Source organism: Leuresthes tenuis, unplaced genomic scaffold (genome assembly GCF_036924035.1).
Source record: "Leuresthes tenuis unplaced genomic scaffold, fLeuTen1.0.hap1 SCAF_2, whole genome shotgun sequence".
Taxonomy (NCBI): domain Eukaryota; kingdom Metazoa; phylum Chordata; class Actinopteri; order Atheriniformes; family Atherinopsidae; genus Leuresthes; species Leuresthes tenuis.
Window position 1 is genome coordinate 19,487,164 of NW_027325356.1, and position 26,484 is coordinate 19,513,647.

The 26,484-nt window shown below is 42.9% G+C and overlaps 1 protein-coding gene across 4 annotated transcripts; it reads left to right on the plus strand.

Annotated features, from left to right (window-relative positions):
- The first annotated feature begins 385 nt into the window (after positions 1-385).
- rnf111 (ring finger protein 111) lies at positions 386-26,371 on the plus strand. 4 transcript variants are annotated; one of them, XM_072380548.1, is made up of 16 exons: positions 413-468; positions 1,638-1,718; positions 4,173-5,126; positions 10,105-10,237; positions 16,503-16,657; positions 17,950-18,144; positions 18,300-18,658; positions 18,904-19,150; positions 20,028-20,385; positions 20,458-20,583; positions 20,749-20,866; positions 21,461-21,541; positions 22,670-22,765; positions 23,044-23,130; positions 23,569-23,672; positions 24,664-26,371. In XM_072380548.1, the coding sequence occupies exons 3-16, from the start codon at positions 4,256-4,258 to the stop codon at positions 24,779-24,781; spliced, it is 3,048 nt and encodes a 1,015-aa protein (XP_072236649.1). In that variant the 5' UTR covers positions 413-468; positions 1,638-1,718; positions 4,173-4,255; the 3' UTR covers positions 24,782-26,371. The 4 variants fall into 4 exon arrangements, with proteins under 4 accessions (XP_072236648.1, XP_072236647.1, XP_072236650.1 ...); XM_072380547.1 differs by lacking the exon at positions 1,638-1,718 and having other exon boundaries at positions 386-863; XM_072380546.1 differs by lacking the exon at positions 1,638-1,718 and having other exon boundaries at positions 386-468.
- The last annotated feature ends 113 nt before the right edge of the window (positions 26,372-26,484 follow it).

Here is a 26,484-nt window from a genome sequence, read left to right on the forward strand (position 1 = left end):
CCGCTGTTTGCTGGCTCTCTCATATCATTGACGTGCACGTTATCACTTTTTTAAAAAATCATATATTTGACCTACATTCACTAGAGGGCGCAATTGTATATGGAATAAAGGATTTTGGGTGGTAATGCATTCAAAGCATTCAAACGCGAACTTACATTACCATCAATAATAAAATAAACTACCTGCAAAAATGACTCACTTAAGTCATCTCAACGACACAAAATAATATAAAGATATACACATCTCGTCAAAGGGCGTTTTTATCCACAGAACTGCTTCGAAATGAGATTAAGTGAAGCTGTCGCAAAGTGTCGTAAAATAGATGATGGCTGATGGGGATTTGGCGCCCCCGTGCGGCATTCAGAGTAACGACGGTGTTGTAGCAGCAGCCAGCCACAGACGACCTGCTGGGTAAACAACAGTGGATGGCTCGGAAGGCAGGAATGGGAACTTCGTCGAGGGCAAATAGTGAGACATTTCTATCTTGTTGAATAGATATATGATAGAGAGATTATATTGTCTTTCAAATGTATATAGGATTCCTTAGCGAGTTAAAATGGATGAGTCTAATTGAGTGTTTGATAAGTGAAGTGGAGCTAGCCTTAGCTTAGCTCGTCGCTACCCAGGGCCCACTGCCTTCGATTTTGTCTCTCGGCTCAGCTCGGGACTGTGTTGTCAGTTTCACAATCCCAGCCACGACCTACCTCGGTTCGCGATTTCTGCGTAGGCCTGTCCAGTTGCAGTTTGGGTTAACATTTAGATGACTGTTCGATTTCAACATTTGCCACAGTTTTCCTCGGGATTTAACGTCTCACCATACAAAAAGGACGGTGACACATTTTGAAATAAGGACTTAGACCCAGGTACGTGTTCTTTGTTGTCTTCTGTTGGGATAATTTGTCCGGCTCCATGGCAAGCTATCTACTATGATTTCTCCTCTTAACGAAACAGTGTTCAAATATATTGGTAACAACGCATATTTATATTTGAACTCTTTTCTATTCATCCTACTTTGGTCGGCCTGAGTCACTTCTGCAGCGTTTGTGGGACACAGACAGACAGACCGACCGACAGCAGCTGGGCTTATTGTGATTGTTAAGCGTTGTAGAAACTATGCCTAGCGTCAGTTTCAAACTCGATCCTGTCAACCCAATTTAATCTACGTAGCTGTATTTTAGCTTCCCTAATCAGACTGGTTGGTAGTCGTTTCACAGAGCACAGAGGTATCGGTAGAGCTCAGTCGTACATCTTGTTGCCATTTCTGGTATACCGTACATGTTTCCTCGTATTACCAATCCCGAGTTTTCAATTTGATTGGAGCAGCCCTGTCTCTGGCTTATAAGTATCTGATCGTCCTTATCAGAAATCTGCACTGATATTATTATTATTCCGCCTTGATGCTTTGGAATTTTTTTCCTTCAGGGCTGTCCTCTGAGGCCCCTGACTTCATGCATGTCATTGCGCAGCTTCCTCTGTGGCAACTGAAGGACTCTCACTTAACACAGAAGTCCATATAACACACACACACAAACCATGTTGGACCTGTTAGTTATAGGTTCACTTAATCTGCAGTTTTGATACATTGTTGATCAGATCACCCCCTTGCAACATGAACCCGAGCATCCCTCTTTCCTCAGAGCTCACATCTTTATGTCAAGTGACAACAAGCACGCTGTTATGAAAGGGGCTGTGAAAGAGGCAAGCAGTGACATTGCCTGGTGAGTTATTTCCCCTCTGCTAACAAATGGAAACTCACTACAAAATACATTAACATCATGCACAAATCTACATACTAATGCAGTCCAATACCCTGCAGCAAACGCGGTCAGGAGTATTGTTGTGTTACATGTTTATGGAAACAGTGCCAGAGATTTGGTGTAGTGGTTTTCAAAGCTGCAGCCTCTGTTTTAAAGTAGAAATGCACTTGCATGTGACTCAGCTCCTGCAGTGAAATAAGTGTTGTTTCATTTCTTAAATGCGAGAGCTGGATCCTCATAATGTTTGCCATGCAGGCTTCGCCGATGTTATGTTTGATGCAGATTGAATTGCTGTTGGATATTAACGTACTCTCTACAGTTTCAAAACAGATTTCAGCAGAAAACTCCCCATTTCTCAACAGACAGTTAGGATGGGACGAGCAAAGCACTGGTTCACTTGTATTTCTGGATGGAAACGCAGTTGGTGCTGGGACTATATGTCCTGAAATCAATTTCTGTAATAGTTGCGGTGCGATTTTGTATTCACACTATATCCTATCAAGAAGTGTGGTCACTGTGGGGGATCTCACTTCAGACAGACAGACAGACAGAGTGCAAAGCACTAAAGTTATGTGACTGTTTGCTGAAAACCACAGTGCATTCCCAGCATATCTGAAATGCCCATTGTTAATAACAGGACTAAAGTTGTAGATAAAGTTGTAGAGACACCTACAAAATGTCGATCTCTTCTTTTGGAAAGATAAATCTTTGATTTTTATTTTCCCTGCTTGGAGATATTTTCATGTATTTTCATCTTGTCAGGAAAATGCAGCTGGGGTGTCCACGCTCAAGTGCTGCATCAGTACTTGAGCACATCACAGTGCCGTTTTAAAGTAATACTAGCAGTTTTTTTGCTCTTTGGGTCCCCCTACAGTTGTAAAAACAAGTCATAGTCCGAGCCATGCACATGCACTGCCGTGGCGGCGAATTTGTGCCCTGCTGACGAGAAAAGGTGTGTGTTAACAAATGAAAATGTACGAGTTTATCTGATGGATGGCTTTTCCTCTTAGCCATAATAAAGCCCAATTTTTTTTTTTTTTTTTTTTGTGGCAAAAGCCCAATTTTCATTTGAACTTTATTCATTATGGTAAATGTGCAATGATATGCAGTTATTGGCGCGTGACTTTTGCACCTTAAATCAAAACCAGACTTCTGAATTGCGGTATCTCAGCCCTCAGGCGTTTCTGACCAGTTTCAGGCTTGCGAATGGGCAGAAGAAAGCTCGGGGTGCTTCAAAAGGGCTCACAGTTTTCACACACTTCTGCACTGTCACTTTAATGGATTAGTAACAGGTACATAAAGCCAGATCTGTCACTTAAGCAGATGAAATAACTAGTCACATTTTCTATCATGACAAAACACTGAAACTGCTTCCTAACACACAACAATGTCTTGTTGATCATAAGAATGGTATTATTCAAGGGATCTGTGGCGTTTGATCGATTTATCTATCATCTATATATAAATTATATATAATTATATAACTTCAGGTCATCTGCAGTAATTGAATAGATTAATTTAATCAGAAGGAATTCACAGTTGTACTGTCAACAGTTTGCTCTGAAACTTGTTCCATTTTCTTGCCAGTTGGAAACACAAGTTCCCAGTATTGTCATCACTGCCAGTGTAAACACCACTGCTGGTTGGCAAAACACGTCGTCAGCCATGCGCTTTGTGGAAGCACACAGAGTTTCAGAGATAAATATGTTAGCATGTCGACAAACTAGCATGGATTCCAGAAATGATGGGATTTGGTGTTGCTCTGGGAGACCGGACTGAACTGCAAAACTCCTGCTGCAGCAGTGTTTTAGACTAGTTTTCTCGTTGGAGGTTCTTGTGAGTGACTGCATCCAAATATAGCCCAAACTGCGCCGAAGCCATGACACATACATGGGAATTGCTTTTATGGTGGATGATCCCCTGGATATCCCCATTCCTTTGTTATCCCATTTTGATTTGAGCTGATTCATGCGTTGCCCAGAATTAACAATGAAGCAAACAAATCAGGACTGAGTCATCCATTACTTTTGATTCAGCCTGTGGATATTTGCTTTATGTCTTTAATCAGCCACCTTGAGTCACTTTGTCTCAATTTGTATGAAGAAACAGAACGACAGATATTGAACAGAGAAAGTATTGCTCTGGATGTGTTGATATTTGTCATCTGTCCTGTTGTTTGATCAGTGAAATGTTGATGTTGGGTAACTGTAATTTGGCCGATCGCAGATATTTGACCGTGCATTTGGCTTCTTATTGGGACATCTCACAGTTTTCAGCATTGCATTTCATGAATTGATAAAAGCAAAATATTCTTAGCTTATTGCATGTCAGAATAGCTTCTTTTGCTTCTTTTTTTTTCCCCTTTTCTGAGAGGATTTTGCATCTTTAACACTTTATCTTTCTGCTCTTCTCTAGGTTTTGAGAGATGCAGTTGTCAGAAGCTTAGGAATTAATGTGAGTGCGCTTGGTGTTTGCCCCGTGAGGACTGACCTGCCACCATGAAGAGTGAGGTGTCCTCTGAGCCCACCAGCAGACAGGAACATCTGAAGGAGCCACTGGTGAACCCGGAGTCCATGGAAGGAGCCAAGAACTTCGCTAACAATGTGGAGGTTATTGGAAAGGCGAGCAGCGACTTTGAAACCCTGTGCGAATCCAGGCATCGGGCCCTGAGGGACACAGGAACGCACAGAGACTCGGAACGGAGCCTCCCTGGCCGCAGAAAAAGAAAAGGCCAACAGGCAGGGCCGTCTGACTGCTCGTTGAAGGAGGGCCACATCAGTGAGAGTTCACTGGCACCTCAACGTCCAAGAGTAGAACTTTTACAGCATCCTAGTGAGGATGAACATAACCACGAGTCCTCTTTTAGTGACTGTGCCTCCTCCCCTTCATCTAGCCTGCGATTCGGGGACTCGGACACTCTCAGCTCAGATGACGAGGGGGAGGCAACAGGAGGCCAACACAAGGCTGCTGCCCTGACAACCGGCGCAGCCACTGGGGTTGGCCTCCACCCTAATTTGGGTCGAACTCGGGGGAATCGCTCTCATAAGTGGGTGCGAGCTGAGGCTGAGCCTGTGCTGCTGAAGCGGCCTTGTCTGAGCAACCGGCGGCCTCTGCATAGGAAACGCTTTGTGAAAACAGCTCCCGGAGGAGCTCAGCGGACTCCAAAGCAAAAGAAGCGCATACAACTGCAGAGGGAGAAACGTGAGGTGATAGAACTGAGGAAATATGCTCTGCTCCATAGCACCAGTAGTTCCAGTGAAGAGCTCAGCAGTGACTCGTCATCCCCTTCTTCTACCGAGGCAGAGGATGAGCTATACGTCGATGTCAGCAGCACCAGTAGCCAGCCCAACAGTGCTGCTGTAGCCACAGGTAATTGCAGAACTACATTTTGTTTTGCATTTTATGTATCACATATATATAATTGTATTGTTTTTCCACCAGAAGCGGCGCCTTGAAACTGGTGGAAATAATCTGATTCATAATTTTCTCATTGTCTCTAGTTGCATGTTTACCCTCAGTGCTTCAGTGTTTTCAGTAATGATCCACCTAACTTCTGCTACTTTGAGAAGAACAAACCTATAAGTGAGAGAACGAAGCTTTGGGTTACGCTGTATCCTTCAGGCTGTGTTGGACCACAGTTTTGTGATAAGAATGACTTTCTGTGGTGATTAAGCAAGTTTATTAGTTTGACTGGAGACCGACATCAGCCCGTTCAGTGGGACTGAGAGTGAGCTGCCAGCAAACGTGTTTCTGCAAAGGAAAAGTGAGCTGCGCCTCTCTTCTAGCCTGAGCGCAGCGTCGTCGGTGCAGCCAGGCGTTTCTGTCTTATTCAAGACAATTTGATCTGGAACCGATAAAATTTCAATCCAGTTTTATTTATATAGCGCTAAATTACAACAAATGTCATCTCAAGGCACTTGAATAATATAGTTCAATTCAAGCCAGTTGGAATTCAATACATTGTAATCATAATCCAATGACATCCGATTAATTGATTTCAAAATAATCCAATTCATTCATTATAGAGCCAATTCAAAAACAATATCCTTGCTAAGGAAACCAACAGATTGCACCGAAACTCTTCTTCAGTCCAATCTCCTGTCCTGAGCGAGCCTGAGGCGACTGTGGAAAGGAACGACTCCCTTTTAACAGGAAGAAACCTCTGGCAGAACCAGACTCAGGAAGGGTGGCCATCTGCCTCGACCAGCTGGGGTTTGAGAAGACAGAAAAGAGGGGGAAAAAACAACATAACACCATTCAAAGGATACCTGTTGGAACAGGGAAACACAAGTTAATGACCACAATAATGTCACATGTACATAATATAATAACTGCGACTCCTGCAGAGTCAATTGACGCGGTTCTGAATGCAGATTTAAGCAGATTTTGTAGGTTTTTTCATCACTAGGGTGGGGTATCGACCACGGTACTTTTAATAGCACCGACCAAACGATATCAATACTACAGAGTACCAATTGATTTTAATGTTTTGGTATATGAGAGAACCTTCTGCACCTTAAGTCCAGCAAAGCAGCATTCATTTATCTACGGCAGCATGCTACAATTCTTTTTTACTTTTGGAGCTGCACACCTCAGCCTTTCACCGTTTCTCTTTGTTTTCAACCCGCTGCACACAGTCGGGCCCCTCTAACATTTCTTACTCTGAACTTTATACTGCAGCTATGTCAGACCGTATAAACTCTGCTATATATAACCCTTAAGTGTAACTGTAACTGGCAATTCGTGGTGCATTTCAGGTACACCTTGTAAATTCCCGAAATCTTCTTCACTTTGTGCACGAAAGCCACTCAAAGTATACCAAGTAGACCGAGTTAAACCTGGTTCTTTCACTCACACAGACATCACAGGTCAAAGTGGCGTTGAAATTGATACGTTTAGACTCATTTTGTGCAACTGAAATGACATTTTTGATCATAGAGCAATCAACTGGCTGCGATTAACTTAATTTAAATTCTATTCATCAATACCCTGCCAGATGAAAGATTTCTACATTCGGGCCTTTTTAAAACCGTTATTTAAGCAACAGGAGTTTACAAGAGCTTCATCGTCTTGTTTTTGAATAAGGAAAAGAAAGAAAAGCACACAGAGGTTCCATCGCGGTAATGTAAGAAGTTGTAACGTCTAAATCTCACAGACACAATCATCTCTGATGCTGCGGGAAAAAAACACAATCCTGCATGGATTTACATATTTTAATGAAAGTACGTTGATGCAATGCGGAATTAACACGCACTAAAAAGCAGAGGGAAAAATAGAAATGGCGGGTGCTGGAGAAGAGGTCAACACGTGTCATCCAGCTTCATCAAGGGATGTTTTTGTCTTCTTCAGTGAACTCAGTAGGCAAACACTGTTGTTTTCCAGATCACCTTACTGTGTAATCAGGATTTGATCTGCTGTAAACTCCCTCACTTATGAGTGTTTCTTTCACAACAGCGTTCAAGAGTGACTTAGCGGTACTGACATGGTGCAGGTGTGTTGGTCACTGACCCGGGAGCCAGGTGGTAACCACAATCCGGCTCTGTTTGCCATGACTGAAAATGGCCAGTAAACAGCCTGACATCAAGCAGAAATAGGAGTGAAACTAATGGATTGAGTGTAAAGGTTCCCAAAGTGCTGCACTAAACTTGAAGGTTTAACCTGAGGTTTTACGATCATTTTTAGCACCTCGCCTCTAAACTGAAGCGGCGGATCAGAGGAGCCGGTCGGCTCTACCGCTGAGAGGGACCGGCAGGGCCGCCATTCCCTCATGTGAAGTCGAAATGGAAATGCACTTTATCTGGGCACGGCGTTGCTAAAGCGGACAAACCTGAGCAAACTGAAAACCCAATTAATGTCTGCTCGCTCGAGCAGGATCAAGAGTCTTCAGGCTTTCTTTCTGAATGAGAGGATTTTATTCTAGTGCTTTGATGTGCACCAGTACTATGTATAGAGGGACTTATTAAAAAAAAAAAAGATTGCACACTTTAATGTAGCTTGTGACCTTCTAAAAAAAAAGTGTGTACAGTTGCAGCGTAAATAAGAATATTAGGCATCACCAGTAAAGGAAGAGCCGCTCCCCTCCTCTTTCAGGGCCCCACACCTGGAATATGTCAGTGGAAACTGCTGCCCTCTGAACCTGCTGGAACAACAGGTTTAAATTCAAGCCATAACTCTCTGCTCTCCTTCAAAGCAAAAACAAAAAAAGTAATAATGATAATAATAATAAAAGGCCCACCTTTACCTTGGCACACGCTTTCTCTTATGCACCCATTTAGCCTCAGTAATGCTTCTGCTGCCCAAAGGGAGGATGGAAAGTTATTTGTTGTCCCTCTATGGTTGGAGGCAGGTGGGAGAAAACTCAAGACACTGTTAAGCAGCAGCAGCAGCCTCCTCATAGAAACAGTAGGTCTCAGAGGGAAAACTAGGTATTTGTTTACAGCAGGGGGAAAGCAAAGAAGCGAGTGATGAAACCTGTCATCTGAACATCCAGTGTCGGAGTGTGTGTGTGTGTGTGTGTGTGTGTGTGTGAGATGTAGTCAGGAAACCGTTAAGTTTAACATCTGATGTGAGTTTATTGGAAGATATCCAAATGTAAAAGCAATAACATGGATTTTTGCTTCGGATAAAACAAAATTCTACAGCGTGACTTTATATAAATTCACATTTGGTAACATTAGGACATGTTGGATTAGGTCTTGATGACGGCAGACTTACGACGCAGTCGTGTCAGGAATAATAGCACCAAGTCTTGTTTGCCCAACCAAACCAGGGGCACGTATCGGTTCGAGCTCTCCACCAACTTGAGAGGTGGTGTTGTTTATGAAGTGCACGAAAAGCCAGACAGCAAGACTCGCAGAGGGTGCTAAGCAGCAGCTCTCAGGAGACAGTTGGGATAGAAGTCACAGAGGAGAGAAAAATGGGCTTCATGAGCAACTCACTTAGTGATGTGCACTGAAACAGAAGCTTATAAAGCTCACATGAACTTTGTCAGAGAACGACATCATAAAGGTACCGGTTACTGTCCTGTTTTAGTTGTTTTATAATCTTTTTTTTTTCTTTTTTTAAGCCCAATCTTAGGTGAACTTAGGTTGATGTAATTAACACATATATTTGAGTGTTATCTCTGAGAACACGGAGATGACGGTGTTGTATAGACAGCCGCGACAAACAGCACGAGATTTACACGGAACGCTCAATCACACGGAAGGAGTTTGAGTCATACGGCCAACGCATGAGTCAGCAACTCTCACTTTACTCTGAGAGATTGTGACAATAATTAGAAACGTTAAGCACTGGGACCTACGCTAGAGTTGAAGCTACCGTGCTCCTCCAGGGTTCCTACAACGTATGGGAAGGTATGGAACTGGATTTATGGCACTTAAATCTGGATAAGTATGGAGGAGAAAAAGAAGAAGAAGAAACGTGAGCATGGAAACGAATATCTGTGTTTCCAGGCTGTTGCTTCCTTTATCTAAAATGGCAAGCATCCATTTTCTATAACAGTTAGATTTACAGGAAAACTACTTCTTCACTTCTTAAACACCTGAACTATCTGCATGAATTATGGTCCAGAAAATCTGATTAAGGCTGGAAATGTGACTGAGAAATGAGCAAAGAAAATGAGTGAGAACGAGCGGGGACAAAAGCTGTAGATTTATCCCCCCCCCCCCGTACTGCAGACACTGTCTCCATTAGGAGAGCTGAGGAAAATGATGTGTTTTAGCAGTTTTTGTGACTCTTTGGATTCATTCCGAAGGAATCATTGCACATGTAGAGCCCCTAGAGGGGTCTCCATTTCATACATGTGGCCATTTTCTGATTGAAATGTGAAACGGCACCAAATCACATAATCCTGAATTATATATATATATGAAAAAATAAAGGAACAGATGGATTAAAATGAATTGTGTTTGTGTTTGAGCTGTGAACGTCGGTTAAAGCATCAAGTGTGCTGCAGACAAATCTTATTTTCTGCTTATTGCTTCCATTCTTTGTGAACAGGCCTTAGAGAGCTCCCATGGTTTTGGGTCCAAGTTGAATAGCCGTGATATCTATCAGGAACCGATCACAGGCCAGATTTGGGAAAGATGAAGAAAAAAAGCCCGTCTCAGTGCAAACAGCTCAGCATTGATGGACTATCTGCTGTGCCCAGTAACAACCTGAGCAAATTATGCAGTATCCACAAGTTTTCTTTGGGTGTGAATCAAACTGTAGACCTAAAATTTATGGGATTTCCGGCTGAATAAGTGTGAGAATCTTAATCAAAATTTAGAACGTGTTTGCTTTTGTTTTATTGTGATTGTCTTCTTTGCACCTGCACTGTAAAAACTTCCACCGGTGTCCTCAGGTGCTCTGGATGAGGACGTGGTGGTGATCGAGGCGTCTCCAGCTCCAGGACCCGCTGTCCCTGCAAGCGAAGAGATCAACGTCACTTCCACGGACAGTGAAGTTGAGATCGTCACCGTCGGAGACGGGTTCAGGTTGGCATTTCAGTCTTTTCACCGAGCAATATGGGAAAGAAAGAGGAAAAACCAAAATCATACAGTTTTATTGCAATAGAATACACTCTGATATACATTTTAGTGTAAGGTGATCGATAAAGTAATCAAATAATTCAGATATTGTTCAGTGCAGCACAGCCGTGACTTTAATCACCAGTCTGCTCAGTATCCTCCCAGCTTGACTTCAAGCAGCTTCATCTGATAGCATTTACTCTGATGCGTTCTTTACTTGTACAGATTTGCTTCCAACACCGTTTTCGTGCTGTTTGAGGTTCTGCAGCTTCAGATGTAACTGCATTTGCTTTGCAGAAGTGCAATTATATTATCTGTCCTTTGACAATTAACAGTTATTAGTAATTAGTCTTTTTGCAGAAAGGCTTCCCGACCAGATTTGAAATGGTTCGATAATCTAAAATGAAGGTAAGAGCTCGTGATGCTGGGCCGTAACTAACGTAAGCAGACTGCTGGCGGCTGGTGCTTTGACGGATGTGACGTTTGAAACAAGGAAATTTGAGGTTCAGTCGTTAACATTATATTAACAACATGTTGTAATGATGACATTTCTGATGCTGCAAACTGCAATCTTCTCCAGCGGTGCTCCACAAGGAATGGTAAAGGCTAAGGTTAAATTGTTTAAATATGATGTAATGATAGCTCATAATGGCGGGAGGCTTTCGTCCAGGGACGTGCGTTTCAAGGGAAAAAACTATTCCAAATCACAGAGGAATTATTGGACCTTTTTTTAACGCCCCTACAACAGTTGGATGCTTGCCAACCAGTGGACCTTTGGTGTCGTGACGTCCCTTAACTGAGCAAAACGCAACTTTTATCATCATCGGATCCTTTTTTTTTCCCCTGTAAAGCTCTCGGTCCAAATCAAATCCATCTCAGCTTTGGTCTGCAGTCGGGCAGAAATAGTAGAACAGAAGATTGATGGCGGAGTTGGTTTGCAGATCTATAATTCAACCTTCGACCAAATTAAAAAGTGTCAGATGCATTATTGATTGTCACAACTGTCGAGAGCAATTTCTCTCGTGAACACTCGGGTCAGTGGGATCCTGGAGCCAGGCTCAGAAAAAAGCCTTTTTCTCGTTAACTTTTGTGTGACTGGTAACCTGGTGCTTTACCCTCCTTTTTCTTTTTGGTTGTGCAGTTGTGTGCAAGTAGGCAATGCCTTTGTTGATGAGCTAGGAAAACGACTCGATGCTGGCTGGTCATTGCTTATGTTTAAAGATCAGTTGTAGGGGAGGGTGGAGCATAGTGCTTCAGGGGATTTGTTTAGCTTCTATTTCCCACAGAAGCCAGCATGCCAGCTTGTTTATAGCCGTGAAACCACATCATTCGGAACAGAAGATCTGCTTGGTGCTCTTGCTGTTTAAATGTTTCAAGAGACTTCACGCATACTGTTTGTCCAACTAATGGCCTGACTCAATGTTCTTTGTTACCAACTATAACCATTTACTATTTTACTTTTTTACTATCGACCAAAATGGTTTAAAATAAGTCATTTTTCTCACAAAATAAAAAAAACAAACTAACATCCAAATACTGCAGGAAGAAAAGATTATTTTACTTTCAGAAATCAATGAATCGTGGACATTTTTTCCTGAAAGCATCTTTGTTCTTGATATTTTTTGTTTGTGTGGAATAATCTGAAAGGAAGTGTAAAAATGTATTGTGTATTATTCCTCTGCCACCTCTCCAACCTCCTTGGGTTCTAATTTCTAGAAAAGCTGTTAAAACTAAAAACTAAAAGGAAAAAGCACTCCCATCGTGTGCTCGTACACAAGGAAAATTAATAACTGGTGACCGGAAAAACGATCCGAAGGTTCCCATTTTTGACTATTTCAAGAACTGCCGTGAGACTTTGTTAAAAAACTCAACAACCACTTCAGTTTTTGTACTTCCCAGCCGAGGCTGATATGTTCATTTAATGCGATTGGTTTGGCCACGGCTTTAAGAATATTTACAAAAAAAAAAAAGGCTATGCAGACGATGAAGAGTGGAGGATTTGAGAGTGGAGCTGCAAACTATTAACAGAGTGAGAACAATACGTTTACAGATGATGTATCCCATTGTCTTCCTCTGCAGCCACCTCCGCTGAGAAATTTATTTCCCCATTCTTGCAATGTGACTTCCTGTCTCAATACTCTGCTAATTCCTCATGGAGGCAGTTCTGCAGCTCAGATCACAATCCTGCCTCTGTGCTAACCTCCATCTGTCTCGTTTTTTGTTTTCTTCTTGTACCCCTCCCGTAACCGCACATCTTCCTGCTCCCTGCTTTGTACCACTTCATCAGAAAGATCTGAAAACTCTTCATGGAAACTATTACTTCAAGCTTGGACACTCACGGTTTGTCTAATCAGGCTGTTTTCTTCACTTTCAAAGATGTCCTGTGTTGCTGGACTGGAGAATGTAGAGATGAGCAGACGGGGGGAGGGTGGGGCTGCTGTGGAGCAGGGGGGGGGGATCTTTGTTCACTGTCAGTGGTCCAGTTTGCCAGTGTGTGTTTATTACAGCATTGGTGGGAAACATACATTCAGTATTTACTATTATAAACGCCAATGCATTGCAGGGATTTGTACATTTCAGTATTGCAGTCATGTTTTCTTGCTCCGTCAGGGACTGCAGGAAGGCAGGCTTCGCCTGTTTGGACAGGATTTCGACAGCTTCTTTTAACTGCCACCTCAAACAAAATTAGGCAGTTAGGTTTAAACTTGCCGGAGTGCTGTGGGAACCAAAACCAAACTCATTTTCACCAAAGGGAAGGCAAACCATTTTACCCCAGGCCCGTGCCTCACACTCATTCGGCGTGATTATCTTATTACATTTGAACTGCTGCCTGTTGTTTATTTGTTAACGCAGCTCTCAACAAATCACAAACCTCCAAAGCGATGCAATAGAACACGAATCCTCTGCTTTGGTGATGATCGAGAGTTGCAGTTGGTTCACAATAGTGAACAATAGTCAGGTCACAAAAATGCTCGACTGTCATTAGGATGTTCATTAGTATAGAACATGCACATTTTTTTTGTCGTTAGGATTTCAGGAAGCATTAGAAATTCTAAATGATCAAGACAAGCCCAATACTTTTGTCCATGGAAAGCTTTATGCCTCAAATTGTTTACCACTCATGATTCGGTGCTATTCCTGCCCTCTCCTCCCCTTTAACTCCCAAACTCCCAGCCTTAGCTGTCCCTAGCATCAGTCCCAGCAGTTTACTCCACATTACCGCAGGACACAGCCCTTAGCTCCCCTCTCGTCCCGGGAGTATATGGCTCACATCACTTTAGCTTGGCACAACCACAGCTTTGTCAAGCTGCCCATTCCCATAGTGATCATATTTACAATGTACTGTTTTCCTTCTTCGCTGCCGCCCCCCCGTCCTCAGGGGCTCACAGTGGTAAACAGATATTTACAAAATAATCCCAGGTCTGCTTAATTAGCAACTCATCCCTAGTGTCAAGTCATGCTCCTTGGGATCAAACCTGAGCAGAGGAGGCAGGCCAATTAGGACCCCCTCCTCCTCCTCCTCCTCCTCCTCCCCCCGTCTCTTTCTAAATGCCGCCCTCACTGCTGTGAGAGTTGTAGGGTGTTGGTGTTTATGGTTGCACATTGGGCAAAAGTTTGCCTTTTCTGTTTGTGAAATGTAAAAGTTAATAAGCTTCCTCTTCATTCCACTTGCATTGTGCAGCATATCTCACAGGAAACTCAACTGGAAGCAGCCTGTGCGAGCATATGGGAATCCCCCTTATCGCAAACAGCAGCGAGGAAGGCGTTTCCTTCATTACCCAATCTGGGGAATGCGATGAAAGCTAACTCTTAATTGAGTGTTATGCATTATGAAGATGATTAAGATGACTGTACTTGCATAGCGCTTTTCTAACGCCTCAAAGCGCCTCTAACACTACATGCCATTCACCCACACTCATAAGTCTTCATAAGCAATGTATGAATGTGTGGGGTTATGAATGTGTGGGGTTCAAGGACACTTTGACATGTAGCTGGAGCCGGGGGAAGCCGGAGTCGAACCACCGACCTTCCGATTGGTGGGCGATAGGTGGTGCTCTTCCTCCTGAGCTACAGCCTCTAAATGCTACATGTAAGGTGTGAGAACAGGGAATTATAAAGAATAAAATAAAGAAAAACATTATTTGGAGTGGTCACCCTTTGTTTACACTTCGGTCAGTAGAAACTCGCCAAAGATTTTCATGGTGATCATTCTGAGCGTCTCTGGGAACTTGCCACAGCTCTTTAGTGGATTTATAACTATAACTATATTAGTGTCCTTTGTTTCTTGATGTAATCCCACACGTCTTTTTATTCATTTTGCCAACAACTTTACTGATAAAACACTTGTGTATTGCACGGAATTATCCTGGCTGGCTGCCGGTCCGCCACAAGACAGAAAAACGTATTTATCGTTGATCCTAAAAGTCAACTTAAAGCATCCAAGTCATCTGACGTAGAAAACCTGAACAAACACATGGAGAAGGAGGATTTCCCAAAGAAATGATTTGATCAAATTGCTAAAACTCTATTTCTATTTCTGCGTGCTAATCATTAAGAATCACTGAGCTAGATTATAATCTCATTTGACACATCAAAGCGGCGGGTAACTAGGCTCTGCTTTTGGAGCTCAGATGTACACTCATTTTCCCAGCCCTGCTGTGTATTTTGTAAGAGCTCTCATTAAGCTACAGTGAAATCCCCAAGCTACAAAGCTCCATGGCATCCAGCTTTACGGCACTCCCGTGCAGCCGCTTCTCTCTCGTCCCTTGTGCTTATTCCTCCTCCCCCTGATAACCTGGCTATACGGCACCGTAGGGGGAAATGTGGCTATTCCCTTGCTTTTCACTCCCGTCTCAGAGGCCAAGGAGCAGAGCGACGGGAGCCTTGGAGAGAGAAAATTAAAAAAAGACAAGAAAAAGGGCCAGCAGCAGGGCAGGAGAGGGGCAGAGCATTTGAGTGATATGCAGGGAATGGAAAGGCACATGGAAATAGCTTATATATATATATATATATATATATATATATATATATATATATATATGAGATGGTTTTGATTAATGACTTCTTAATGGCATAATGAGCTTTCTCACAGACGAAGGCTGGTGACACATTTGTTTTAATGATAGCTGAAAATGGGCATTAATGTGAGAAATGTGAAGGTCTTATTTGAATCTCTAAGATGTTTTTAATGTGTTGAAGCATGTTTGCCTATGTAATAATATGTAATAATGCCTTTTCTGTCAGCTTGTGTTTGTCTACACTTGGTCTTAAGTGCTCTACCACACACTTAAAGTCAGACGCTGCTAAAAAGATTTAAAACTTGTTAATATTTCCACCACGTTTTTTTTTTTTAGTCGTTAAATCAGCCGTCAGTGCTGTGGTTGAGAATTTCCGTTTTGAATTTGCAGAGCAGGACATACAAGAAAGGTGAGGCCCATACGTTCAAAGTATCGGAGGAATCACTCCTGAGAACTTGCTGAGTAAAGCGTTCTGCGTGTGCTGCAAGGAACCAATCGAATGGAAATGAAAAGAGTCGGGACGGAAGGTAGAACAGGTTGTGTAAAAAGCTCGTAAAGGCGGGTTCAAGCGAGGAGCTGCGGCTCAGCTCTCTGGGAGCCAGCTGGCTGGCGAGCGGTGCGTTTCTAATACCGATGAAAGTGATAGAAAGTGAATACATTATCATTCTGATACTTCCACTCGCATGCGACCCTGAATAATTTAGCTTCCGCTGCTTGAGAATCACTCTCTGGTTCAAATATTTACTGCTGAAGTACCAGAATATTAGAAGTGCTAAGCAGAGCACAACATAAACAGAGCTGAAGTTATCTGAGAAGACATCTTCTTCTGCTGCTGGCAGGTGGAGATGCAGGCGGTGCCAGATTTGCATAATCGTAGATCTCCAGCCATTGAATGAGGAGAAAGGCATAGAGTCATACTCTTTACTTTATTGCAAAAACTTTTAAATTTACACAGATGTGTTTTTCAGGGGGTTGATAAAGGCTGGAGTGGGACTTAATATAGAAACTCACTTTGTAGTAACAACAGGTCCACATGCTTTTGTCAGAATTGTTCACCGGTGTATTTCTGTTCATGCAGCTGTGCAGTCATTGAACTTGGAGTGTCGGGTTCTGTTAAAGCAAAAATTGTATCATGGAGATGTGAGAATATTCCTGGTGGTCTTACGCTAAAGTTGTGCGTAACAGGTGTTCCTTTGTGTCTGTGTTTTCTACAGGTCGCGCTCAGTGGGGGGTCTCAGCAGGATTTGGACCAGTAGTTGCTCCCAGAATCGTCTCCAGGAGCCACGTGGACGTCACAGACTCTCCACAGTCATCCAACCACTGCGGCAGAATGCTGGGGAGGTGGTGGACCTCACTGTTGATGAGGATGGTAAATATGAATCAAGAAAAAACAACTCCAACTCAGTGCGTGCGAATTCATGTGGGATAACTTAACTTAGGCCCCAGTTATCTGACTCATCTCAGCCGTATGAATAATTTGCTCTTTAAGCAAACTGCTGAACATCTATAAAAGTCACGGTAAGTAGTATTTTGCCTGTGTTGTAGAAATGTTGAGCAACGTATTCTGAAGAAAGAGTAGTTAAAGCAAAAAAAAAAAGAAAAAAGTACCAATTCTGGCAAATGCAGACGTGTGAAAAAGCAAAGCGGTCAAGTTTACAGATTCTCAGACTTTTCAGAACAATCGGTCTTGGCAACATAACTTCAAAAAGTAAAACATGCAAAGTAGCACATGTGCCTTTGATTTGCTCACTTCTCACCATGGATTTGATTGTTAAGATGTTGCAGAGCTTCAAGTTAATCCACACGCTCATGTGTGAGCATTTGTTTTTGATTTAGACTTGAGGCCTTTGTGTAAAAGAGGGATGAAATAAATGTGCTTTTATCAAAAACCTAAAATCTTTGCAGGTGAAGTATAAATGGTTTGTGATTATGCCTGATTAGGAAAGAGGAAACAAACAAAAAAACAGTTCAATTGTTGCACATAAACCCACATTCACAACAACCGGTACCATACTTTTTTGTCTATTTACATGATACAAGTTATTCATATTATGCAAAAGTGGAATGCTTTGTAACCATTGGGGATTTTTTCTCGGGTCCGAGCTCACGCTCATGATGTAGAACCAAGTGGTGGATCGCCAAGTATTTGCATGTCTTAGGAGAAAGAGAGACAATTGATTTGTGAATATGAAAAGCAGACGGAGCACACGCACTGCTGTTAATAAGGTTTACTTCTAAACTACTAAGCCTCTGCAGACAATCGCACACATGCTAAGATTGTTCTTTTTCAGACGGTGTCGAGTTTTAAAACAAAGGAGGCAGTATGAACTGAGACTGTATTCGTAGGAGACACCTAGTTTTAGGGAGCAGAACTAGTACATTTCGGTACTTTTTCTACTAAAATCACAAGCTTTTAAGTATGATTTTTTTTTTTTAGATAGAAGGAATGGATAGAATTGAAATAGATGTAAACACCAAACACAGACCCCTCTACCTGTTATGAGTATTTTCTATTTTCATCAGAAACTCGGGCAGAATGAAAGCAAACTATTATTTTGGCCTCCCTACTTTTTAATGTGAATTCTTCTTGTGAATTGATACCTGTAGCTTCAGGTAGAAGTATAAACTTTCACATAATTTTTTTATTTTTTTCCTCCTCAGATCTCTCAGTTGTGCCAACGACCTCTGGCAGCGTTCACCCTCACACAGTCAGGTCGTCATCTTCATCATCCTCCCATCATGCCTCTACCTCAGAGCTCAATGATGCCCCAGGCCCTTCCACAAGCTGCTCAGGTTCAATACCTGAAAGTATGCACACACAGAGGCCAAGTGGCTCTGCTCGCACAGCCACCGAGGGTGAGATGTTAGCACTAAAACCGGCTCCTGTAGACTTTTATTTCAACTAATGCTAAGCGGCAGCTTGAGTCAGAGATTCTGCCTTGTGTGCCCTTTCAAATGCTAACCCGCCACTTGGTCTGGCTTTTTTTTTTCTTCCTACTTACTCTCACCAGATGACAGCAGAGCAGGTTTGTCAGGTGCAGCAGGAGAAAACACAGGAACAGCCATGCCCAGACTCCCATCCTGCTGTCAGCAGCACTCCCCGTGCGGAGGCCCCTCCCCTGGTCACCTGTCCCTGAGCCACTCCCATTCGAGCTGCTTGCAGGCGTCGTCCTCTCAGCAGACCAGCGGCTCTCAGCACAGCCACAGCACCACTCACCACTTTCTCCACCATGTCCATCACCCTGCTCCGCAGCCTCCGGGCACTGTGCCCTTTCAAGAGCCGAGCTGCCCTGTGGAGCGCCCCACTGCGCTGCCTGCCCCCGGCAGCAGCAACAACAGTAGCAGCAATGCAGCCCACTACCACGACCAGGTGTGGCTGCGCCTCATGTTGTTCGCACCCACAATCTGAAAGATTCTGACTTGATCATTTGAGTTAGCAAAAACACATTGAAATGGACGTAGTTTTGATTTGGTGTTTACTCTGAATCTGGAGAAACGGGAGGCACAAAGGTTTTGCAAAAATCTGATTTCATTGTTCATTGTGACATTGAAGGAAAACCGATTTTCGAAGTTTATTCCACATTTTCCTTTTACATTTCTGCTCTCCTCCCACAGCAAACTCTGCCAGTGGACCTGAGCAACAGCGGCATTCGGAGTGGTGGAAACAGCGGGGCTAGTTTCCATGGCAGCACATCAGCCTTTGACCCGTGCTGCCCAGGCTCCACCTCACGGCCTCCTACTTATGTTTCACATGCCACCCCTGGGCCCAGCCAGCCAGCTGTGGTGGACTCATTCAGCTCCTCCTTGGTGGCTCAGCCACAAACACAGCCCCAGCCCTGCAGACATTACATGCATCCATCTTGTGAGTAAACCGCCGTTCAGTAGTACAGAAAAACAGACAATTCCTCACAGTTCTTCTAAATCAAACTTCTCGGCATCTGGAAGCTCGGTGATGATGATTCGCCCATTTGCGGTAACACGGGTGAAAATCGTAAGGGTTTCATTCCTGAAACCTGATGCTAATAGTAATTAACTGAGACTAATGGTTAATTTGCCAAGTGCTGAGGGAACTGCACCAGGCAGAGGAAGTTAATTGCTACTCAGAATATTTCAGTATGGAAAGTGAAGTGGTGTGATGAGGCTCCCTGGTGTAGCAAGAGTCGGTGCCTGCTGGTGTCTCTGCGCTCGTCCCTTTTGTCTGTCACTTCTCCTCATTTCACTGCTTTGCTCCAAAAGTTGGCAAAAGAGTTAACACCAAAAAGTCATGAAACAAAATAGTAGATGTATATGTATTAAGTGTGGACTCATTATAGTGAACTCGAATACAAAAAGCTTGTTTTAATAATGTTTATGTCAACAAACAAAAAAAAAAATACACCATCTGTAACTTCATGAGTAATGAAGCTGTATAAAGTAGAAAAAAAGGTTCCTTTCAGCAACATTGTGACTGTGTCCTTACTTCTGTCCCATAAAGTATTTGGACCAACAGTTGCGCATCAACGAGTCGACGGACTGACATATTTGTTGATTACAACAAACATGAGCCCTGCAGGTTCTTTTGAATGAAACTGAAAAATGCCAACGATGACTTATGTCTGAGTTATCGCTGGAAGGGACTGACAGACCTGTGCATTTGTTGGGTGTTTTCACAGGAGCAAAAATAGGGATTTTTACTCGGTCTTATTTTTTGTTGTTTGTCGAAGATGATTTACAGAGTTTTCTCTGTCTTTGAATTCCAGATGGCTCTCTAACACGTTCGCTGCATCATCAGCCCTCCTCCGCCTGCCCTCATTCCCACGGGAACCCCCAACTTACACCTCAGCCCCCGCCGCAAAGCGAATTTCTCATTCCCCACACCTTTCATACCTCACTGCCATCCCACCCTTCGGGTCATGCTGTGCCTCCCGCCCCTCCCCCTCCGCTGTCTACCCACCACCTCTCTACTTCAAGTGCCCCACTGGCCCCACACCTTCCTACAGACCACCAGACCCTGTCGCACCATATGCCGGCTCTGGGGCCTTCGGTGCAGAGGCTCCATCAGCACGAGATGCTGCAGAGGATGGAGGTTCAGAGGCGGAGGATGATGCAGCACCCTACGTACGTATTGCATTTTTGAGTTGCAGAATTTGTAGGCTTCTCTTTACGGAACTTGTCTTCTTTCTAATGCAGGCGAGCACACGAGCGTCCGCCTCCCCACCCTCACAGAATGCACCCCAATTACGGCCACGGACACCATATCCATGTGCCACAAACTATGTCTTCCCATCCTCGCCAGCCTGAGCAGAGGACAGCATGGTCAGTATCAGCAGCAATGAGGCTTGGCAGTTGGTTGGTTTTAGTCTTTATTACTCTCCAGCTTCATATCTTGTATTATCGATATTTAATTTGACAGCAATTCTATCTTTTTTTTTAATAAAGCAAGCGTTTATGTAATAATGACTCTTCACTGTTTGTCAACAGGGAGCTTGGCATTGAGACTGGAGTACCTGTGGCACCGTACACTTCAGGGCACCTGCACTCCCACCTGCCCCACTACCACCCTCCCCCGAGACTGCACCACTTCCCCATCCCCTTTATAGTGAGAGAAAGCCTCAGCACACACGCACCAATTAGCATACGTGAGGACGGATAATCTTCATAAGAAGTCCGTCTGAGATTAATTGTGTTGCCCTCTTATTTATAGCATTAGTTATTTCAAGGATGGTTCCGTGAATCACATGAATAATTCATGAGCAATTAATAGAGCTCATCAAGCATTTCAAGTGCATACTCGACACATAAAGAATCCTTGAGTCACATCCAGCGCATATTTAGCTGGACGTTTTGTGATGTTGGTGTGGAATTCATTAGTCTGTATGATGGATACGTCTGTGACCTTCACTGCATATTTGTCCCGAGCACATTTACAGAAACCCCTTGTTATTTGTTTTTACTTTGAATAGCTTTGTTAAGAGTCAGCCGGAGTTTTAGAAGTGCCATCAGCAGATCTTGACCAGAAAAATTTTCAACAATAGGCATTTAAAAAAAAAAAAAAGTTTTTAAAGTGGTTAAAGTCTGAGAGGATGTGCACTTTTTTTTCCTCTGGGACAAGACGCTGTATTCAAACTTTACTGTAAGTCATTTTTCCAGAGCTGACTAATATTTTGTGCATACACTGCTTTCTTCCTCATAGCACACTGGCATTTCTGAAGTGACCTACCCGCACATTAGGTACATCTCATCTAGAATGACTGGCTTTGGAAGAACCTACGAGGTGAGTTGTGCTTCAGTTTGTTCCAAACTCTGTTTTGGACCTGGGTGATATAATATATGTGCAGCTCCTTCCTTCATCACTGCTGCCATTAGCGCCAACTTAATAATGCCTGGTCTCATGGCTGCTCTTTAATGATTTTTGATTTAGTCACAATACTATTGCTACACGGTAGAATTGAATGAACACTGCTGAGAAGAAGAGAGAGAAAAAAAAAGAGGTGATCTAGTTTAACATCCTGCAGAGCCAGACAACCACTGTTCACTTCGAGGGTTTTTTCCACCAAAGTGGTTCCAGTGCTGGTTCGGAGACAGTGAACTACCTTGAGCCAGTTCTTTCTGGTTCAGCTGCCAAACCACCAGCTCCAGCCCCAAAACACTGCTGCTACACAAGCACCGAGTCTTTGCTGGGCCAGAGCAAACAACAGCTTATGTCTCCCAGCTTATGTCCCAGCGGCTGTTTTCAGCTGAATGTGCTGCTGTTTTGATATCACCAGTTGGCGTTTATGGACCCCTCTCGAAAATCGTGCTTTTATAAATCGTGTTTGTAGCGCTGTGAGAGCTTTGGAAACGTTGATCGGCATTGAAGAGAGCAGCATTCAAAAAGAACAAACCTTTCTTTGATGCAGCACTGGACAACCGAAGTGGTGATATGAAGACTTTGGTTTGCAGGGAAGAAGACAAACGCTGCGCTATGTGAAGATAAACAGTCTCCCTGCTCTGTGGTCCTCAACAGAAACTTACAAACTCTGAAAGGAGGAACAAATATGTATTGTAAGTGATGTAATGATGCGGATCTGTGGTGGCTTAACTGGTTCTTTGTTGGACCAGCTCAGAACTGGCTCCACCACAAACCCTGAAGCAGCACGAGAACCGCTTTGAAAAAACGGGGTACTAAGTGCACTCTGGCCATTAATAAAAAGCGAGGTTGGTGAGACCCCTGAGTTCTGGGCGGCAGAGCAGCTAACTAAGAGACTTATTCAATCAACCACTGGTAGCTTGGGCATTATTTAAGGAATAGCCGAGCTTTAGTTGATTTCAAAAAGAGAAAAGTCTCAAGATCTGCAACAAAAAGCTTTGTCGGCACAGAGTTTTGGCGTCTCAAATAGAGTTTTTCTGTACTGCTCCTCAGGACCTGCTGCATTTAGAGGAAAGACTGGGGACTGTGAACCGAGGAGCCTCTCAGGGAACCATAGAGAGGTGCACCTACCCACACAAGTACAAAAAAGTAAGAGCCGGTCGGAGTGTGCACGTCACTATACTGTTTACTGGGTTTTGAGGATGATGTGTGTGGTTGTGCATGTTTGTTACAGCGTATTCTGGGACAGAGTGTGCATTGGTCTTTTGTGCTCATTTCAAACGTCTGATGATTTTCCAACATTTAGAACGCACTGTAGTGTCTTTTACCAGAGGTTGCAGCTGTGAAGATATTGTTGAGGAAAAGTTTCCGTAGAGGTTTCCAAATGTATCTAAATAAGCAATCTAACACCCTGCCACCCAATACAGAAGGTGTTGGAGAGAGACATTGACCAACAGTTAACCCCTGAAGCTTGGGCATCTATTGGGAAAAATATGCACGCAGCCCCAGAATCGGTGAGAAATAACGAACAAATCAATTTGGAAACATGTCTCTGCTCACATGTACTTTAGATATTAGTGTTATTCTTGGGGGGCCAGGGAATTTGGCTAATAACTTTGATTTGAATGACTTTGTTTAGTGTTGAGGCAACAGATAGAAAGTTCTTTTTTTCTTTTTTTTTTTTTTTTCTGTTTCAGGACAAAATGACCATTCTCTCTGTCCCCAAACTTTAACTTTGTTTTGTTGAAATGTTTGTTCTAATGATAGTCACTTCTTTTAGGTTAATGTCAGAGTTTCAAACAAACCCAATTCTATATACTCGACAGCATAGTGGTTTAGTTGAGCAGTTTTGATTTGATAGGATCATTAACCATCTGTAATGAGCCTGTGGAGCTAATTGATGCTGCTGCTGCCAATCAGAAGTCATGTTTTCCAACGTTTGTCGCAAACAGAGAAAGCTGCACGGAAAGCAAGACGAAGACGAGGGGGCCGATGAGGACACAGAGGAAAAATGCACCATCTGTCTGTCGATACTGGAGGAGGGGGAGGACGTCAGGTAAATGTCTCCTCCCTGGTGTTTGGCTCGCTTGTTTTTCAGGTTTGAATTTGTAGGATTGTGCTTTCATGTGGCATCGCTGTGAGTCAGACAGACGCTGTTGTTTCCCATTGCCAACATGTCGTCAGCGTTTCTTGTATTTTCTGAAGAGAAAAAAAAACAACCAACCAACCAAAAAAAAAAAAACCCTGCTAAGGTATTCTAATAATCAGCAGCAAAAGCCCAGCAGCTTTACATTAGCATCCTCATTGAGCTGCTTTTTGGCTCTCGCTCAGGTTTTTAAAGAGAGTTTCTGCCCTCTGTTGGCATGAAGGTTAATTGTATTTGCATGAAAACTGCACGGTTGTCGAGTAAAAGCAAAACAGGACTTTAGACATGCAACATTTTTTTTTTAAATAGTTTAGATAAATGTCCATCTCCTCCTTTCCTCACAGTTTAAATCACCCTGACTTCACAACTTTATTATCTTGTAAGAGTAAAAGCTCGTCTTACGCTCAAAGTGTAAAATCTGGAGGAAGTTTTCAGGATCTAATGAATGAATCTGAGTGTCTTTAGTGGCAGAGCGTTTAGCGAACAGGAGCGACTGAAAGCTGGATATCACGAAAAGCGCAGATGTTTGAAGACTCCTCAAAGAAATTGTGGATCACGGTGTTTGCCACAGTATGTCTCTTATGCCATCAGGTGTCTTCAGGGTGATGGTACAGAGTGGTGCAGAGAAGCTCAAGTGTAACAGCTCTATACAAGAATTATTAGATGATAATATCTTCTCAATACAGTGACGTAGCAGGGCTAAAAGGAGCGGGTCCAAACGAGGCTTTTAACCAAAATATGACAAATCTCACAGATCGATCAGGGCAGAAAGTCCCGCCTGTCTTACCGGCCTGATTCACGAGAAGGCGCCTGTTGCTGTTTGAGGAAATGCGGTGACACGGTTTCGGCCCTTGAAAGTTTTGCTTCACCCTCTCCCCTCTCCCCTGTGTTCTCCGCCCAGACGCCTGCCGTGTATGCACCTCTTCCATCAGCTGTGCGTGGATCAGTGGCTCCTCACCAATAAGAAGTGCCCCATCTGCAGAGTGGACATCGAGGCGCAGCTGTCTGCCGAGAGTTGATGCTGTTTTTCTAACACCCCCCTTTTTGTTTGTTCAGAATTTATTTTGAGATCGTATTCATTTTTCTCTCCAGTACTGCAGTCAACCAAAGATGGCATGAATTACCTGCGCAGCTCTACTACGAGAAAATGAAAAAAAAAAAAAAAAAAAAAAACAGAATAAATAAGTAAATAAAACAACATCTGACAAAAAAAAAAAAAAAAAAAAAAAGCATTGAGCCTAGAGTGCCAGCTCTCACGTAATACTACAGCGGCTAGAATTCTCTCCATTAAGGGTTTAAGATTTTATTGTATTTATAAAGCTTTTATGTAGCTTTTGATTGTTTCCTCAAGTGTCATTTCTTGTTTTGTTTCTCTGCATGTTTCCTTGCAATGCATTTCTTTGCACATATAACGTGGGCCTAACACGGCCCGACGAGTTGCAGGTGAGGGTAGCTGCTCTAGTAAAGGTGCATTTCTGTAAACCTAATGCCTTGCTTTACTAGAATAGAATGTCAACCTCCGGTTTTTTGGGTTTGTTTTTTTTTTAAGGAAAAAAGAAAAAATTAAACATTGCAGGATTCATCTTACCAATCATTGTATTGATTAGTTTATGTTTAGAAGATGTGGATTGTTAGTGAAAGATGTTCTTTTTTTTTTTTTTTTTTTTTCTTTTTTTTTCTTTTTTTCTTTTTTTTTTTTTTTAAAAAAAAAGTAAATCAAGACATTCCTAACTAGGAAAATATGTTAACAGATCAGCTGCTGTATTAGTGCACACCCAGTATTTCTAGAGTGGAAATAAACTCCGTTGTTCACCTCATTCCCAGAATATGCACATGCTTTGCCACGATTACACCACCTCCTGCACCTTCATTTGACTACGACAACCGTTATCTTATCATCACCATTCGATGTATTTTTAGAGAGCAAGAAAAAGAATGTTGCCTCCCTCTCTGGACTGTTCTTTCAATACTGAGCGATAGTCGGGAACTGCTGTGAATCTTTTCTTCATTTTGTTGGGGGTTCCTCCTCTCTGCAGACGGGCCTTCGATGCTTCACTGGGTTTCTGTGAGACGATCTCAGGCCTACATGTGTTTAAGAGATTTCATACGAGCCTGCAAACTGGGATCCATGTTAATTTGATACTGGCATCGGCGTTGACTTTTTATTCTCCCGTGTGTTTTGTGTGTGCGTGTTCAGAGGGAAATGCACAGCTCAAGTCGAGATAGATATTTACTGTTTGTTCTCGCACTTCAGACCATTTTACCCACCCTCCCCTTTTTGTCTCTCTGTAGTTGAGCAGCGGCGTCCATTTTTTTGGGCGCTGCGGAAAAGTAAAACACTAATGCTGTTGACTAACTCACTCGCATAGACTTGCACAAGAGAGAAAAAGGCAGGAGAAATAGTCGTGAATCTGACAGCACGCTGAGGCCATGTATTTCCACTCTGACGAATATGAGAAAAAGAAAAGTAAGATATTTTGAATTGAGTGTTGAAATGCAGTACTTAAAGCAGGTATCCATGCATTCATTGACTTAAAGGCACCAGGATCATATTCTGTGGGATTTATATTAGTTTTGAAAAATAATATTAATAAACTTGGATAACTCTTGATGGAGTCCTTTGCTTGGTGTCCTCTTTCACTGTTGTTTGAATGCAGATCTTTGATTCTCGCTGCTGTGACAGCTGATGTTTTCACACTGTGTGATTTCGACCTAAAGATAC

What these genes read in the sequence shown, in the direction of transcription:
- rnf111 (XM_072380547.1), top strand. Translation starts at nt 4,256, where the DNA reads ATGAAGAGTGAGGTGTCCTCTGAGCCCACCAGCAGACAGGAACATCTG. An exon ending in ACCCACACAAGTACAAAAAA is followed by an intron (nt 22,766 to 23,043) that starts GTAAGAGCCGGT and finishes CACCCAATACAG; the next exon opens with AAGGTGTTGGAGAGAGACAT. An exon ending in GAGGAGGGGGAGGACGTCAG is followed by an intron (nt 23,673 to 24,663) that starts GTAAATGTCTCC and finishes TTCTCCGCCCAG; the next exon opens with ACGCCTGCCGTGTATGCACC.